The following is an 18,160-nucleotide window of genomic DNA, read 5'->3' on the forward strand; positions in this document are numbered from 1 at the left end:
GTAGCTCCTCCTCTTTAGACCAGCGCCGGCTCCTCCCTGTCTCTCCTTCTGCTGTGTGAATCCAGAGAAACTCGGACTAGATGTTCCTCTCACTGTGACCTGCTATCGCTGACACACTTACAAGAAGTAGCATAGGCCACATACTCCTGAATACTGACAGTCATTGCCCCCACCCACACACACACACACACACACACACACACACACACACACACACACACACACACACACACACACACACACACACAGGTACACAGTAGACAAGTTACCCTCTCTCTGCAACAATTACAAGTACTCCCAGAAAAGTTGACTCATTCTCAGTTATGCAAAAATCGGTCAGCATAAATATTTACTACAATTGGCCAAAACACACTTTCATCCAAAATAACCTTAATTATAGAAGCCAGAGGATGAACTACAGTGCAAATGTCACTTTGACTGATCAGCAGGTTATTCAGGCTCTGGATGAATGTGAATTTAGCACTGGGTACAAGCTATACTGCATCCGATTTTCAAATAAATGAATATCCACTTTATTCAAGCAGTCACCAAACAAAGTCACTCAACACTCATTTGACTCTGTAATGTAATCCCTCTTTATTTCACACTAGAGGGCATTTCACATATGCGGCAACAGAGCACAGAGCTGGCTATACTTCCAGTTAGCCTCATGCTAATGTGACTGTGTAGAAAAATAGTGTTGGTGGACTTAATGGAAGCGTGACATGAGTCATTTTGTGTGGGTTGTGGTACAGTAACCCCTATTTATGAGCTCATTTCTGCATTGTTAAATCTTCTGAGTTCATCTTCTCATTTTTTTGCAACTATTCTTCAAATTACATCGATTCAGGCTATGTAAATCCTACGATTATTTAAAACTGTGGTGGGATATAACATTTGTGTCTCTTTGGATCATTTACTGTCTCTTTACTTTGGATGCCTCTTCCTGACACACTAGTGGTGGTCTGAGTTAGTGGGCAAGTCTCTGGCAGCCATGCGGGCCTGTCAGTAGTGGTCAGCTTACTCTGCTGTGAAATACGGCTGATATGATTATGTGCAAACCACAATTATGTCTCCAGTCCCCAAGAGGAGACCACTGAGCCCTCGTTCTGTTAACTGTGGAAAATGAACTGGTGGACCCTGCCTCTAATGCCTCTATTTTCCCGAAACACAATGTCACACACACAGTTCTAACAATTTGCAAAAGAAAGAGATTGGCACCAGTGTGACAGCAGAGAGAAGAGAGAGAACATGTTTTCTGCTGCTCAACAAAAGCTGAAAGATGAACACAAGCACCATTTTGTGTGTCCACGTTCTTTCAATGGCTGCATGTCAGCAGTGAATGATTTCATAATAGCTGAATCTCAACTGCTGCATCTGTTAATGTGGGTGACAGATAGATGTCCCCCTCCTTGTGAGTCGACAAGATCTACCTCTGATTTTTGTAAGAAACGCCTTCAGGATATGGTGATGGGTTACTGTGAAGGCTGCGTTACCGTGGTGATGCATCAGTTTTGATTGTTAGAACAGGAAAGTGTTCAGACTTCCTATGTTTGTTCACATGTTTGTGCCTGAAGCCTGAAGTAACAAACCTTTAGAATGTCCTAGTCTCTTGGCAGGATACAGCAATTAACAGTGTTTCTGTATATGGCACAGGTCAAATTCCATGAGTCCATGTGAAATGGTTGAAAGACGGTTTCATCTTCTGGAAATCATCTTCACCGTACTAACTTGTGGTCAAGGAGACCTCTTTTGGTTTATTTAATGGATGATATTGATATAATGCCTTATAAATTCATTGAGGTCGAGTATTTTAGTAGGAGAGACAAGTATTAAGCTCCCAGAGACGGTGGGGATGGAATCAATGATCTGGAAGGACGATACCATGTTTATATATTTATATATATAATATAGTCCTCCTCTGGTTTTGCTCTTCTCGACTGTGACCCTTAATCTACTAAATGGTCTGTTTTGTCCAAAATCTGGACACTAACATTCTCTGCCTGGATGTCATCAGAGTTTATAATATGTGCTGGCTTTTTCTGCCAGTACCAGTACAACTGAAGACTTAAAAAAAGTGGAACTTTGCTGTGAAGCTATAGAGCTGAGAGGAACTTAAGAGTCTGTGATAATTCTCTGTCTGCGACCTCTTCATTTGATCTAGTAGTAATATAACCATGTTAATATATTGCAGCTTTTATAGAGTAGGTGAGGAAATCGTGTTTTATTCTGGAGCAGCCATAAATGCAGCAGGAGGAGAGACTGCTGGGTCCAGATTTATGGGTTTTAACACTGCTGTTTTTCAGGGAAAGGGGGGAAAAAAATTCCCTCCATGTCTGGTTATTATCCTGCCCTGCAAAACTCAATTCATTAGCCTGACATGTTAGGAGTGTGAGGATGATGAGTAAACACACCATGACAATAATAAATTCAAAATCAAAGCATTGTGTGAAAACAATAGAGTGTTTGTTTGCGTGTCCTGATGTGCATGACAGAGAGCTGCTGATAAGTGTGTGTGTGTGTTTTCCATTCCAGCGTTTCTGTACTTTATTTTCAAAGAAATGTGCCCATATTCCTAAATCTAAATCCCGGAAAGGGAAACACGCCTTATTTTCACACCTGCACATCCATGTCACTGCCCACGACTTTGTTTATGTTTGCAGCACACTACAAACAGCTCGGCTATAAATAACCCGCCAAAACAAACCACAGAACATAGAAAGCATCAGCTTCTCAACCTTGTGCTTTTGTTTTCTATTAGCTATTCATCATTTAACATTTGCCACAGAGGACTGAGCACAGTGGTGGGACTACAAACCCAAGAACATCCCCATCCAAGCATGACATCATCTACCTCGCGTCTGTACATCCATGTTTGTCGCTTATAATTTTGCTGTTGAGAGATTTCAAGGCATCCCAAACTATTAAACTGACTCCAAAGAAATCCCCAAGAGAAAAAAGGGAAAGAAATTAAGATGATTTAGGACTCAGGGCAGGTCCAGTATTGTTTTCCTGGGGCCAACAACCAGGGGTCCAGAGCAATAAGTTAGTCCACTTCTAGCTGAGGTAGTAGGACACAGGCAACTCAATCCCAGCTGGCCGGAGCCAGGAAGTGAGGTTGCTAATGAGCTCATTTCACTCCCAGTTAAAGGATTAATTTGTCAGTTTTGATCTGTATGAAAAAAGCACAACTATCGTGGCCCGCCGTCTCCACCTTTATAATCTTTTTAATTGTTTCATTAGCTGGCAGTCACAGCACTGTTGATTTTTTTGTTGCTGTGGCATTTGACTATAAATCTTTATTCCAACAGTGCAACGATATTGTCTGTTTCCTCGCCATCGTCCTTCTCTCTTGTATGGGCACTTTCATGCGCTACAGTAATATTTACAGCCCGTCAGGGTCACAGGCTGTCACTGAGAGCACCTCATAAACCCTCCACCGCCGTCCCTCCGGCCCGCTGCAGTGATCTGATCCTAATGGAAACTCTATGGATATGATGTGTGTGTGTGCTTACAGTGATTTGTGTGCATCGTTAGCAAGATATTTAGAGATGGGTGTGTTCGTGTGTATGCATGTGTGTGTGTGTGTGTGTGTGTGTGTGTGTGTGTGTGTGTGTGAGAGAGAGAGTGAGTGAGTGCGTGTGCGTGCGCACGCCCACGAGTGTATAAGGAACAGTGTGCTGAACAGATCTGCCTTATCCTCAGGAAGTCTTTGCCATCAGATCAAACAGCATTCACTCATGCTGCTATCTGTAGTCTATGACAGATAAACACACACGCACACACACACACACTTGTCAGATTAAGCTGTTCTGGGAGGTTGTTGGAGGGCCAACATTTCCTGGCAACTCCTTAAATACACCTAACATTTGTTTAAAACTATCATTTATTCCTATGCCTGCTCTCTCTCTCGTTCTCTCCCTCTCTGTGTCTCTGTCTGTCTGTCTCTCTATCTCTCTGTCTCTGTCTGTCTGTCTGTCTCTCTCTCTGTCTCTATCTGTCTGTCTGTCTCTCTCTCTCTTTAACCTGAAGTTTAGGTGACGTTCTTATTTGCAAGATAAACCTTATAAAACACACTCAAACACAAAGCTTTATGCGAAAAACCATTCCTTTAACGATCATGTATGTCATTATTGAAGCGAATATCGTCTCTATATTATCAAACACTGCGACTGTGAGTTCCACAGAACACTTTTTTTGGATTGGTCACATTTGGAATCAGAGCTGTTAGCATGTGTACGTAGCTCTGTCTTGTCTCGGGGTTGCCTTGGTGACTGTTTCCTCAAAGACTGTAGCAGTGTGGGGAGGAGGGGACACATTTCCTAGCTACAAAAGTACCCTGGAGTGCATACACAATAAATATGGGCTTTAAATAACAGTTCTTGAAAAAACAAAACAACAACAAAACAACACATTATTTGATAGTTCTAAGAAGGTCGGGATGTTTGTGATCTGATCAAGAAAAGTAAGTTGTCATCATTCTGCTGATTTAATAACTGACTCTAAATAGTAATAAAGCCTGTTCCACTATTACATTGAGTTACAAACTTTATACTAATATGTTGTTCTCAGAGCAGCTATTGCTAAAATGGATAAAAGGAAAAGCTAATTAAAAAAGAATGAACTCAAATAAATCTAATAATTATTGAATATCCTTTAAATGCAATAATTTTGCTTTGTAGTTAATTGTTTATCTACTTAAAAAAATGGCTTTTATCTTGAAAGGAACTTCTGAAATACATTCCCTCTATGAATATTAATTACATCCATTTTATGGAGAAAAAAAAAGTTCCCGAATTAAACCCCATTAGAATTTTCAAGCTTCAGTTATATGTGAAAATCCCCTGTGGGCTCCCGAAGCCCCCTAAATTCCCAGCAGGTGTGTCCTCAGTGGTGTTATTTACAGAGGGGGCATGTTGATGTATCGAGCAGAAACGCTGCTAAATTCAGTAAAATATGAAGTTGACAGAAGACGATGGCAGACTCTAATCAGTATCTGAACAGATCAAACATGAATGATTGTTTTTAGTGTCTCAGGCAGACAGCAAAGGGATGAGAACATCCCTGAGATAAAACCAGGAACATGCTTCAGGTCCAACCTGTCATCCAAAAGGTTAATGGATGCATTAAAAAAAAAGACCACACACACACACACACACACACACACACACACACACACACACACACACACACACACACACACCCTCCCTGACTGGGCCCCTCTGTTTTCAGAACAATAGAGATTCTCAGTAGCTACTGTTTGCAATAATTGATGTATTTAGTTCTCCCAACAGCGTGAACTCCTGAAGAAAACATGTATAGTTTGAAACACTCTGGGGAAGTTTCAACTGCATCTTAATATACACAAGGAGAAAAACAGAGCAGCCCTGAAAAGAGGCTTTCCCAGCAAAGACGCAGTCTTAATATTCTCTGGGCATACAGTAGGTCGAACACTCGCTGGCTCTGAGATAAACCTCTGCAGCTCATTTGATTAATGCATTGTAGTGGAAGGCGAGAGCAGCCATGAACTTGAATTCATTTTCTGACAGTAATTCAATGCAAAATGAAGCTAATTCACAGAGAGTGTGGTAAAGATAATATTTCCTCAGCTTGTTCCTCAGGCTCCAACCAGTGGTGGTATTACACTAATCTGCTTAAAACAAGAATCTGAAATACGTTACTTTGCATTTTCTCATTATAACAAACAATGTTGGAGTAGGAAAGATGAAACTTGGACTTGAAATCACATTTTTTCAGACTTGTGGCAGACAGATGACTCACTTGTAGTTAGAGGATATTTTCAGGTAATGAGTCAACTGATGACATCACACCTGCATCAGATAAATGAATGACAGGAGTTAAAGAGAAAAAAACAATATTAAGGCTCTTTGTAGTAAAAGTAATGTGAGTATATAATTAATAGTAGACACATATACAGTATAGAAACAATATCAATAGACAGAATCAAGTTTGCAAGTCCAAAACATCAATATTTAAGAAACTTAGTCGGGTGTAAAGACAATGATCAGAGGTTTTCTTATGCTTCTTGTGGTCATAAGTTTTGGAAAATTCTAAAATAACTTCATCTTAAAGTCCTAATGTTGAGGATCTGAAAGAATTTCTAATGTCCTTTTTTCCACATCGGCCCACCCAGGAGGCATTTTTCCACGCCAGTGTATCTTCCTACCTGTCATGTGAGTCATTTGTCTGAAGACAGCCCTGCTGGGAACCCAGCCAATGAAATATTGTGAGCAATAATAACCTCTTTTCTTAAAGCTTCTAATGTTTTGTCATTCCAGCCTACAGTAGGTTTGCATTTGCAGCTACAGCACATCTCTTTTGTAAAATAAGGATGATTACGGCATTATTTTATTTTTTATCAGTCATCCATGAGAGTCACTTATTCTCAGTGATTCTGGGAGGCACTGTGTGACATTCAGACCATGTTTCCTTGCTCAAACCCTGCACTGTGTCACTAAATGCCAGCGTGCACTTACACCCATGCAGAAACATTAACATGGCTGCACGCGTTAGACTCTCTCAGCTCCTGGCATCTCACAAGTGCAGTGACTGTTTCACCTCTAGACGGCTGTGCCTCTCCATTATTTATACCTCTCCATGTTACACTTCCAGCCAGAGTATCAGTTAGCAGGTGAGTGTGGAGTACAGATTGTGACGATGTAGGAAATAGAAGAATATGCTGTGTTTTTGTCAATTTTTTTGCATTCATTAGGTAGTTTTATTGGAGAGAAGTGGTTAAATCCCTCTAGAGAGATTTAACCAGTCAGACTTGAAGCAGGGATATTGCAGTTCAGGGCTGATGTCTTGTTTGGTCTCTGACCTTTCAGTTTGATCCAAACCAGAATTGGTGGTGTGAAACTTCACCTGCACCACGATTCAGACCACTGACCGAACAATCGGACCATGGTTGTCCTGAAAAGTCAAGATTCGGCTTGTTAATCATCTCAGTTCACTTCAAGAGAGAATGTAATTGGGAAATGAACCAAAAGCCAGAACATTGTGGTTTAAAGAGGAAGAGGAGAGAGGAAGGATGGAAGGATGCGTTTGTATGGAAGTGTTGTGCCCAGGCAGAGCAGAGAGGCTGCAGCTAAAACATTAAAAAAAATTACCAATAAAAGACATCCGATCTTATCCATACTGTGGCTTTTAAATGTTTTCACCCTCACTGGCGAATATATCTTTTTTTAACTTTCAAGTAATGTCACAATTACATATATTGAACAAACTAAGAACAATAACAACCACCACAGCAATCCCAGGGGAGTCTACCAGAGACAGGTAATTCTACTATCGCTGTCGTCTTTCCTGACAGGGCAAACAAGGACTTGCTGCCCTCTAACTCTCTCTCTATCTTCCTGTCTGCCTCTAAACACATAATCCATCACAGTCACAAACAGCAGAAGACTGCAGGTAGTCATGTTTTTCTCCTGGCTCTCAGTGTTGCACTGTAAATCTGTTGTGGCATTAATGTTGCAAACATGACTCGAACGGAAAACTACGATGGTTATCAGTTGTTTCAAGTGAAAGAGGAGGATTTTCCGCAATATTGGATGCTGTTTATTTTTTTAAATCCATCGATTGCAACATAAAGATATATCCTTGACGTGTTCCAGTTTACAGAACACAGATTTCAGCACATTTTTCTCCAAACGTACTCTGCCATGCAAACATCTCATCTCCAATCATCCAAATATTGAGCTCAGAATTGTGCAGACTGGTAGGTGTCAGACATAAAGATATTGCACAAACTTTCCCCTGAAGTCTGTCTCACCTGTGCTGTGTGACTCATATCTACCTCTCCACTGCAGCAGACATCCAAAAAACTCATTCAACTGCAAAAATATCGATTGTGATACGATGAAAGATTAATTATTGTGATAGTCTATAGATTTTTTTCAGGGCTGCTTTTTGATTAGTCTGTATTTTTCCATGAATCACATTATTATCAAGTCTGTAAACTAAGACGATGCTAACGTGGCTATAGACTGTATGTGAAAAATGAAGGATATGAGTTTGTTTGTATTTTCCATTGTAGATGACATGATTGCTTGCATGTGAAAGCGACGATGAGGTCATAAAGAATTATCACCTGAGCCAGTGCTTGGTAATCTTTCAGCTCCTCGCGTGTTGTGCGGTAAAACAATAACATTGCTTTGATTCACACTCGTCTCTCTCATTGCATCATTCTCGGCTGCAGCAGGCTGCTGTTTTCATCTAAAAATCCTTAAAACCAAGCGTACAATCATCCCTGTACTAGACAGCAAACAAAGTTGGACACCGGTGAACAAATAGCAGCATTCAGTCCCAGACATTTCTGCCTGGACTTCAGCTGGAGGAGAACAACAGAAGGCTAAACACTTAGATATTGGACTTACATCTACTAAGTGAAAACAAACACCACGGCAGGGAAAATAGTGAAATCATGACAATGATAGATGACTGCAGAGGCAGAGTCGTGCTGCTGCAATATCTGCTGAGAGGTGGATGCAATGTCCTGATGCAGGCAATGGGACAGCAGAGCGTCCAGCCACACACACACACACACACACACACACACACACACACACACACACACACACACACACACTATCAATGAGTAGCACCATGACTGAGAGTGCAAGTTAGACCACCTGGGGGGCTGACAGCAGCAGGTGAGGCAATCATAACAGCGGAGGGTGGAGAGGCCATCAGCCGGCTCAGGGACCGGATCGTGAAGAGAACGCTAAGAATGAAAGTAGTCACACAGTGTTCGCAGATATTGATGACATACAGGGAATCTGCTCATCCAGGATAGACATTCAGGGGAGGACGAGGTGGATGTGGACCACGTGTCCTTTCACAGGCAGCAGACCATGGACAAGGTCTCCCAACCAGGTCTGGTGGTCTGCAGCCTGGACAGCTGCTACATGGCCAGAAGTGAGCAGAGAGTCTATTTGATTTGGTTCTGAATAGATATCCTTCCTTTTCATCTGGAGGTCTTCTGGGTCAGGTGAAGACCACCAGATAGTGAGGTGAGAGGAGGCGACAGAGACGCAGCTCTGGTCATTACAGGCAGTTGTGAGAGTGACAAGAAGACACAGAGGAGATCCCACTGGTCCATAGCGGTGCGTCATCCTCCAGTAAGCATGTCAAACTAGCTAGGAATTCCTCCTGGTTAGTGACATCAGTGTACTGGCATGATGATTGATAGTCCAGATAAAACATGACAGGGAGTCTGTGCGGCAGTCAACCGAAACCTGGTACAAACCGCAAACATCAAGAGATTCTAAGGATTTATGTATAATGGAAAAGACTCAAAGATGAGCAAAACCTCAGTACAAGTTTGCAATATCAACATAAATGTGTCCGTGTTATGTTCACAGCTGCTCACGTAACCTACAATCAGTTATTGCAGTTTCGTGTGACTATAAAAATATGTGTATTTGCATACTTGAGACTCTTGAGGTATATTGGACTTATTTGGCTGGTCCTAAAAATAGTTTTACTGAACATTAGTTTGACTTTATCACATCAGGGGATCCATCACAAATGATTCAAGTGAGAAAAATAAATCTTTGACACACAAAAACTTAAATGGTTTGTAAAAACTTCAGTTTTTACAAATCTCGATGGCGCGCAAACACCCACAGCTGGCAGGTGATCCGGTGCAGCACTGCCAGCTTTGAAATTTCCCAGAGCCGGTGTGTGTGTGTCACCTGCTAGTCAAAATAACCTGTCAGGACTGAACAGCATCAGTGGCAGAATCCACATCGGATATTAACGTTTAGGCAGGAAGCTGGGCCGTGCAATGACATCTCTGCATCCTAGCAGACACAGACTATTGCACTAAATTAGTCATGCTTTTTAAGGAAAGAGAGGTAAGAGGATTCAGCTCTTTCACAGTGCACAACGTGTGACCAATTTCTACCCACACCTCAATGATGGGATATTTCCTTTGATCCACGAGAGCTGCTATGATTCAAATCTCTTTCTGTGGTCTAACGTTACACAAAGGCGAGGGAAAGCAGGGGGAGGGGAGACGGAACTGTGAAGGGAGAGGATGTAGATATGTGAGGCAGTGTGATAAAACGAAAGGGAGTGGGACAAGTGATCTGCAGGGAGAGAGGAGGGGTGTGTGTGTGTGTGTGTGTGTGTGTGTGTGTGTGAGTGAGTGTGTGTGTATGTGTATGTGTGTGTGTGTGTGTGTGTGTGTGTGTGTTGGGGGGGCAACACAATGAGGTAAAGCTGCAGAAATAAGATGAGATTATGGCATTAAGAGAGCATGAAATAGACTTGGGAGGGGGGCTTGGAGCCATACCCCTATTTTTATTTCTACTTTGAATAACCAGAAAACAGAAAGATTTTCAGATATCTGCTCTCACATGGACACTAACATGCACCTCAGCATGTCTGTCTATGTAGAACTATAGAGGAAGATGCTATTATTTACGTAACTATGAAGTATTTCTTGCACTATGTGACTAGATGAGGGTCAAAGGGTTCCTTAAGCCAGACCAACGGCCCCCTAAAACACTTGGGAAGGCAAGAGACATTAAACCACTCAGATGTATAATAGCACTGCAAGATCAGGGTCTCGTTGGACCAGTTCCCTGTAAAACCCCAGAGATAGTAGAGCGTGAAAATCCCAGCAGGTCTGCAGTTTCTGAAACGTTTATTCAAGCCTGTCTGGCATTGAGAACTGTGCAGCATTTAAAGTACTTAAATTATCTTTTTCCTCCATCCTGCTGCTTGTTCTGAACCAAGTTAATAAGCTTGAACACATCAAGTGCCTGGGATGTGATTGGCTGATTAGACGGTTGATACAAGGAGGTTTTGAACAGGTGCACTGATAAAACAGCAAGTTTTACGTTCAAACAGAGCTCTGGACTCCTATGGATACACAGCATAACATACTGCCAAGTGACATAAGAATAATGGCTAAATGTTTGTAAGAACCACACAGACACCTGCAGAAAATACAGATTTGTGACTGACAAACTAAATAGATAATAGAGCTGGAGCTTTAAAAAAAAGGACGTACTTTTTATTCCGATTGAATGGAACCATTCTGTTTAGCAAATCATCATTGGAAACACCTGGAAGTTCTCCAAACATCGAATGGACTCAAGGATGAACGTAATGATTTGAAAGGTCAAAGGTCACTCCAATATAACATGGCCGTAAAGTCTGAAGAACTTTTCGAGGAAATGTCTCCAAATACAGTACAAATACCAACTGGGACGCAAAGATGACCTTGGTGGTCACAGGTCAAGGTCACAGTGGCACATACAGCAGGGAGCCACACAACTGCAATGCAGTATTTCTACTTCCAGTGCTTTGCAGATTTACAGAAGCAGATCAAAGTTGAAAACGCATCAAGAATCTGCAGCACCCCTCGAACTAATTGAGAGGAATGTAACTTGTTAGGAGCACTGGACAGCAAAGCTACACTTGAATACCACATTCAGATTCAACCGTTTGCATCGACGTGATTTTAAATGGGCACACACGCAACAGTGGGAAATTTAACTGGTGCTTGTGTGTGTATGTCTATATTTATACATAAAATGCATTCAAAATATATTCATCAGCACTGGCCGAGAAACTTTAAAGGGGGTGTTGTGGGGACTGCAGAGCTCATTTGAACTTGATGGAAAAGAGCAATAACATGGATCCCTTTAGGCGATGGTCGGTTCATACATGTTTACCAGTGAATTCCCATAAGTTTTAATTCTCTGAAACATCTAGTTACTTACCATTGTCTATCCATGAGCAGCTACGTGGCTCCTTGATACACAATCAGTTAATTATACCAATCTTAATATTAATCAAGAGATTTTCCTCAATCTTAACAGAATCAAGTTTCAAACTGCATGACTTTTCAAAAAAATCTACCTGCATTTATTTTCAAAAGTGGTATTTTCAAACTCAGTGACCTTTCCAGGTTTGCCACGATTGTAAGAATTATTCATTGTGGCCAGTTATGTTCTATAATCCACAATGTGCTTCACTTCTATTTCGACTGCTGACAAACATCAGAGACTTATTTAAAGTTTCTTGACATTTGTTGATGAGTAAAAGTGAAATTATGACTTCTTTCATTCAACTTCAATAAGAGATAAAACAGGGATCTTTCATCAGTGCAGACAGAGACAATGAAAGAGAAAACTGTTCAGAGTACTAAGTGTCATTGTACTTGTTCTTTCCAGGCCAGTGAAGACAGACAACACCAGTGAGGACGTGATCCAGGGGATTTGAACACAACCTGAACATGCCCCCAAGTAGAAACTGCCTTCAAAGGCACACTTTCTATGGCTGCTTAACCACAAGTTTGAGACTTCTTAGAACTTTGTCACAACATGCTATGATGCTGAGGACATCCGACTGCAGGATTATTAGCAGGATTTTGGATCCTTTTTTTTTTTAAACCTCCACCAAGGTGGCTTAGCCATCATTTTTCATTTATTTGTTTAACAGTAAGTTTGTCAGCAACACAATGTGAAAGCTACCAGGACGAGTTAAAGAAAGCTTGTGTAAGGGTGGAGGACAACCCAAGGAAAAATCTGTTAAATTCTGGGACAAATCCAGATCGTGGGGCAGATTCAGGGTTTTTATACTCCACATTGTGATGTGGGAGGTGTTTCGTTTCAGTTTAATTAACTGCTATTAATGCTTATATAACAGTTGACTAACGCGTATAGTAATATTTACTCGTGGTGATTTATATTTATTGTAAATGGATTTAAAATGATTAGTAATAACAAATTTCATGTTGTTCAGTGTTGAGCACTAGAAAAAGAACAACGTTGTGATAATGTCCTCTTAGTTTCTACAGACAAGCATCATTTAATCTACTTGCGTTAACATGTAAAAATACTGTAGTGAAGAATTCTGAGCAGTTCAAGACATAAAACTCTTCATTCCTGTTGCTAATTAAAACACACAGTCACTTATGTTAATCAGGTTTAGTACAATTCTAATTATTTGAAATGACTTATATTCTTATGTAGAACTCTATCCTCACCCTGCGGTGTTTTTATCAGGTGATAAAAACATCATTTTAATTCCACCTCTGCTTTTTTTTATCAGGTGATAAAAACAACAACAAACAAACAAACAAACAAACAAAGCGTCTTCTTCAGACAAGTGTCCTGTTCTGCCATCACAATCAAAGGCTCCCTCTTGTGTATTAGATGCTTTGTTCAACTCTGTCAGATTAGCAGTGGAGTGTAGGCGTCGAGATGACACTCACCACCAGAGAGAGCGGCCTCTTCCACGACACCACTCCGATCAGGCCAGAGAGCAGAACCTGCGAGGGGAAAACACACAGCAGATGCTGTAAGAGGTAAATGATACTGACAAGTACAACACAGATGAGCAGCTTCATAAATATACCATATGTTAGCGTGTTTACGCTAACGGGAAATTCCACTTTCATAAACTTTGAGCTTATTTATGCAGCCATCATTCCACTGAGTAATAATGACACAGTAAACAGCAAAATAATAGTCTTTCCACTGCAGATGTGATGACTTGTCAAAGCAGAGGTGGAATTAACATCGGTGATGGCTGCATTAGATTTAGGTGAGCCAGTTCTCTGGTGCTGTGCTCACTGACTGACAAGGATTAGAGGTACAATTAATGGAATGGAGCCATTGTTAATCCTGTTATTTACATCTGGGCTTTCCTGCTCTGACAAGTTAAAATGTCCGCTGTGAAAGATGAGATATGGTTCAGTGGAGACTAAAAGGAGAAACAAGAGCAGATGATCAAACCCTGTTTTTAAATCTTTTATAATTACACTGGTCTTGGATCTTTCTGTTAGACTCAAAAGGTTTTAAATCCTATTTAACCTTCTATCCGGTGACAGTTGTCTGACACTACAAAAGGCTGCAAATCAATCCTCCTGGTGCTCAAGGGTGTAGGTTTGATTTGGTGGGTGGTGGGACGAACATTTGTCAAGGAGATCCGGGAGGTAATTCAGGAATTTTTTTTGAGCTGCAGTTGCACATTGTTACTGAGTTGTGACTGCTGATTGTTTTCTATAGCAATTAGGGGCATCATGACTCAGGCGGTAGAGTGAGAGTCTGGTAATCAGAGAGTTCTTGGTTCAATTCCCAGCTGGTATGGTACTCAAGAGTCATTGACCAATCCTCAGTCACAGTCCCACTTGGACCATATTGATTTCCACATTTGAACTTAAAGTTGAGCGCTCTTTAATTTTGTATCATTGTGGGCTTCTTAGTTTTGACCTTCGAGTTAATCAAAGTTTTTATGTTAAAACTTCCTGTTTTATTTTGAAGTCACTTCTTGATTCCTTCTGGAATCTGTTACCTTACTTCCTGTCCTTGTCTATTTTCCCATCTTTTGTTGAATCAGAGTTTCTTCTTTTTCTTAGTTTTGTATTATTAATAAATCAGGTTCAAGTTATCCAGCCAGCCTGTATTTTGGTTCACCTGCCATCATCATCATCACCACCCATGAGAGGAAGAAGCACTTCAGTAGAAGAGGAAATACCAGATGAAATCCTACTCTGCTGTGCTGGAAATCTTCTTTCAAAAATGTCCTTAGGTAAAAAGTACTGAAGTACTGAGTTTACTTAAGTATCAAAAGTAAAAGTAGTCTAACAGTCTACGTGGTCAATATTAAAGTGGTGTGTGTGTTTGTGTGTTTGTGTGTGTGTGTGTGTGTGTGTGTGTGTGTGTGTGTGTGTGTGTGTTCCAGTATCTCGAAACTGATGAGTTCAGATAAATCAAGTGGAGTAGAAAGTACAATGTCTTTCAAATGCAGTAAAGTAAAAGTACAAGGTCACCTAAAATATGGAAAATCAAGTACAGATATTTCACGAATGTACAGTGCATGAGTAAAAGTACTCTCCACCACTGCCACCCGCATAAAACATCACATTAGCTAGTAATACTGGTTGTACTGCCTGTAGTTCGGGAACGTGTTGTAAAACTTCTTAGAATGGTCAGTAACCTAGAAAACTAGTTTATAAACCCCTTCATTTTTCCACATAACTGAACAACCATGTTTGATTTGACACTATTAGGCTCATCATAGGGTTCTGATCACACAAGCAGCTCTCCTCTGACTCAGCATGCTGCCTTGTTTCCCATTCATCCAAAATGTAATCCCATCACTGCAAAGCCAACAAACGCCAAAAGAAATTACATTTCACATCCAGCAGGAACTGGAGGGAGCTTAGGATAGGCGATAGATGTGAGATTTGATTTAAACACATTAATATCAAATGAGTGGTTGGGGGCCAATTTATACGTTATCAGGGAAGTAGTAAGGAATTCTCCTCATCATTCCTGCCGTAATTACCTCCATGAGTGTGCTCCTGTTTTGCTTTTCACTTTCTTAACCTGACTTTGCTTGAACTGATTCAGCTGCACATTGTGGAATGATGTACGTGTCACTCTTGGGTTAGATCAACATTAGAGCAAACACACACACACACACACACACACACACACACACACACACACACACACACACCCTTCCTTTCTGTAGCGGGAATGTATTACCGATGTTTCATGTTTCAGTTCCTCTACCGGTGTTTTTGAACCCCGATCATCAGACAGATTCGTGTTTCTTCGTAGCAACAATCTTATTGCACTGACTGATGAAGCCATCACCTTCACCACACAAAATCCATACATCAAAAGTGGTCAAGTCGTCCCTCTGATACAAAACACGTGTCAAACAGTGATTTCCATTCTTTGCGAAGAGATCCTGATGAGCTGATCAGTTGTAGTGCTCATCTGCCATCAGAACTGTCCCCCGTGTTGCCACCTGAGTGCAGGTTTCTGTTTTTATTGTCAGATGCTTCAGTTGCATTTACAGGATCACTCATCCCCCGTCAGGAACAGCAACGCCCTGCAATTCACTTGGTTATTGACAGGAAACAGAATGAAGTGTCCCAACACGGCTCCTGCCAAAAATGAGTAAAGCAGGTCATCAGATTGGCTTTAAGGTTGTTGTGCATTGATCAGTTTACTTCTTTACAACTCAACAGAAGTGACAGTTTGGCCACTGAACATGACGATCGTAGGAGTCTCTTCAGAATGTCTCACTGGGACGTCTGACATTCAGGACACAGCGTCACATCAAGACAACTCAGTCTTACACAGCAGCCTGTCATATCGGACCCTTTCCTCTATACCACGGTGGAGAGTGAGATTGTCGCCTCAGTAATGAATCTAAAGGCATTTAAGCAAAGTTTTTAACTTGAAACAGAGCAGAGAAAACAATCGCCTTGAGTTCCAGAAAGTTCTAGAAACTTACCCTCGATTTTAAGAATATCACTGGGAGGAATAATGAGATGAGAAGTCATTATTGCAACAAAAGTTGTAATTGTGAGATAGTATGTGAAAAATAACGAGCGTAAGTAATAATTTTGATATAGCAAGTCATTAATGTGACGTATTACAATTATCTAATAACAGACCATAATTGTGAGATAAAATGTGAATGAATTACTATCTCATTATTTCAATTTACTATGTTAATTATGACTATCTCATAATTGGGACTTTCTATCTCATATTATGACTTGACTGTGGAATATATTCCTTAAAGTCGGAAGATACCATTTATTCATTTATCATATCACAATCACAAATCACAACATTGTCCACTATAATCACACTTTCACCATTCTCAGTGCTTCCGCTACTCGTTGATCTGTTAGTGAGCCACCGGTGTCCAGAGTCCTTGAAGCAGATCGGTTTGTATAAAATGCAGAATCAAGATGTCTGAGATCCCGCTTCACTCCTGACTCCTCACACTCGGCTCCACCTGTCTGCAGTCGTCCGTCTCTCACAGCTTATTGGTGCACCAGCTTTTTCTATTAGTGATGATTCGGGGAAGATTGCTTTTTGACTTTGCGCTCCATCTACCTAGAACCAGTTACCCTGAGGCTTTCATGAAATAAAACCTATTCAAGTCAGCTGGCCTCTATAGTGCGTAAGACTACCACCCCTCCATGATAAATCTTTTTTTATTCAAATCCGCATAATTCTTCTGCATATTTGTTTAGTTCTCAGGAGAAAACTGTTTAGAAATGAGATACCGGGTTTGATTTTAGTTTGGATGTGAAGAAGAGACATGTTGGTTTTAACAACACGCCTCACTCCGCGTGTGGTGCAGTGTTTTTTACAGCGCCGCTACTGTAGGTGTGAATTCATGCATCTCCAGTATACTCATGGCCCGCGGTGCTCTATTCCGTCATGGTCTCCGTCTGCCTTTCACCCTTCTTCACCCTCCATTAATCACCAACATGTTCTCCCCATTTCTCCCTTATTGCTCTCTCTCTTACTTCCCTTCACCGACTTTCTTGATATCCACTTTCTCTCTCCTCCTCTGGTTTTTGCCAGCTCTCTCTTTTTCCAATTTCTGGCCATATCACCCTCCATCTCTGTATTACTTGCTGCTGCTGCTCTGCGCCCACTCAGTCGCAGTACATTCCTGCTCTTGCTCACTCACTTTCACTGCACTCTTTCCAGCCTTCTCATTTCTACTTCCCGCTCCATCTTGTTCCACTCCTCAGTCAATCTTGCACTCACCTTGGTGCACATGGGAGCAGGCAAAAGGAGATGTCAATATTTCATGCACGCACGTCCTCACACACTATCGAAAGTTTAGGGAGCCACATAAATAAAAATGATCCTCAATCGATGTTTTACAATTATATCCTGTACTCAATAATAATACTTAGCACCGTAAACGTGCACGTTACACTTTAGTGAGCATAAAATCTGACGATGTCGGCATCTCCATTGATCAATTATCATCCTGCACCATTTCATCTTTGAGTCCAATTTTTTCATCAATAATTCTTCTTTGATGTTGAAACACAGGCGAGATGATGTCATTGACCCGACATTTCATCTCACAGATTTAACATTCAAGTGCTCCTTTCTAACAGCCACATTGTATAAATCAAGTGTATAAGCACACACACACACACACACACACACACACACACACACACACACACACACACACACACACACACACACTGATCTTGACTGGTCATCTCTTGCTGCTACAGCTAGAGGGAATTAGACAGAAGAATTGTTTTCAGGGTCAGTTTAGGGTAAAAGAAGAGGTTAGAACTGTTCAAATACTGTGGTGGAGATGCTTCCAATTA

The 18,160-nt window shown here is 41.1% G+C and overlaps 1 protein-coding gene across 1 annotated transcript in view; it reads right to left on the reverse strand.

Moving 5' to 3' along the window:
- entrep2 (endosomal transmembrane epsin interactor 2) overlaps positions 1–18,160 on the reverse strand; it is an 81,826-nt gene that overhangs the window by 30,855 nt on the left and 32,811 nt on the right. The window contains exon 2 of the mRNA XM_086194443.1: positions 13,253–13,309. Coding sequence (XP_086050569.1) covers positions 13,253–13,309 — 57 coding nt within the window. The remainder of the gene's footprint in view (positions 1–13,252; positions 13,310–18,160) is intronic.

Source organism: Aulostomus chinensis, chromosome 2, assembly GCF_037954235.1.
Source record: "Aulostomus chinensis isolate RoL2024-O1b breed Wild chromosome 2, RoL_Achi_v1.0, whole genome shotgun sequence".
Lineage (NCBI taxonomy): Eukaryota > Metazoa > Chordata > Actinopteri > Syngnathiformes > Aulostomidae > Aulostomus > Aulostomus chinensis.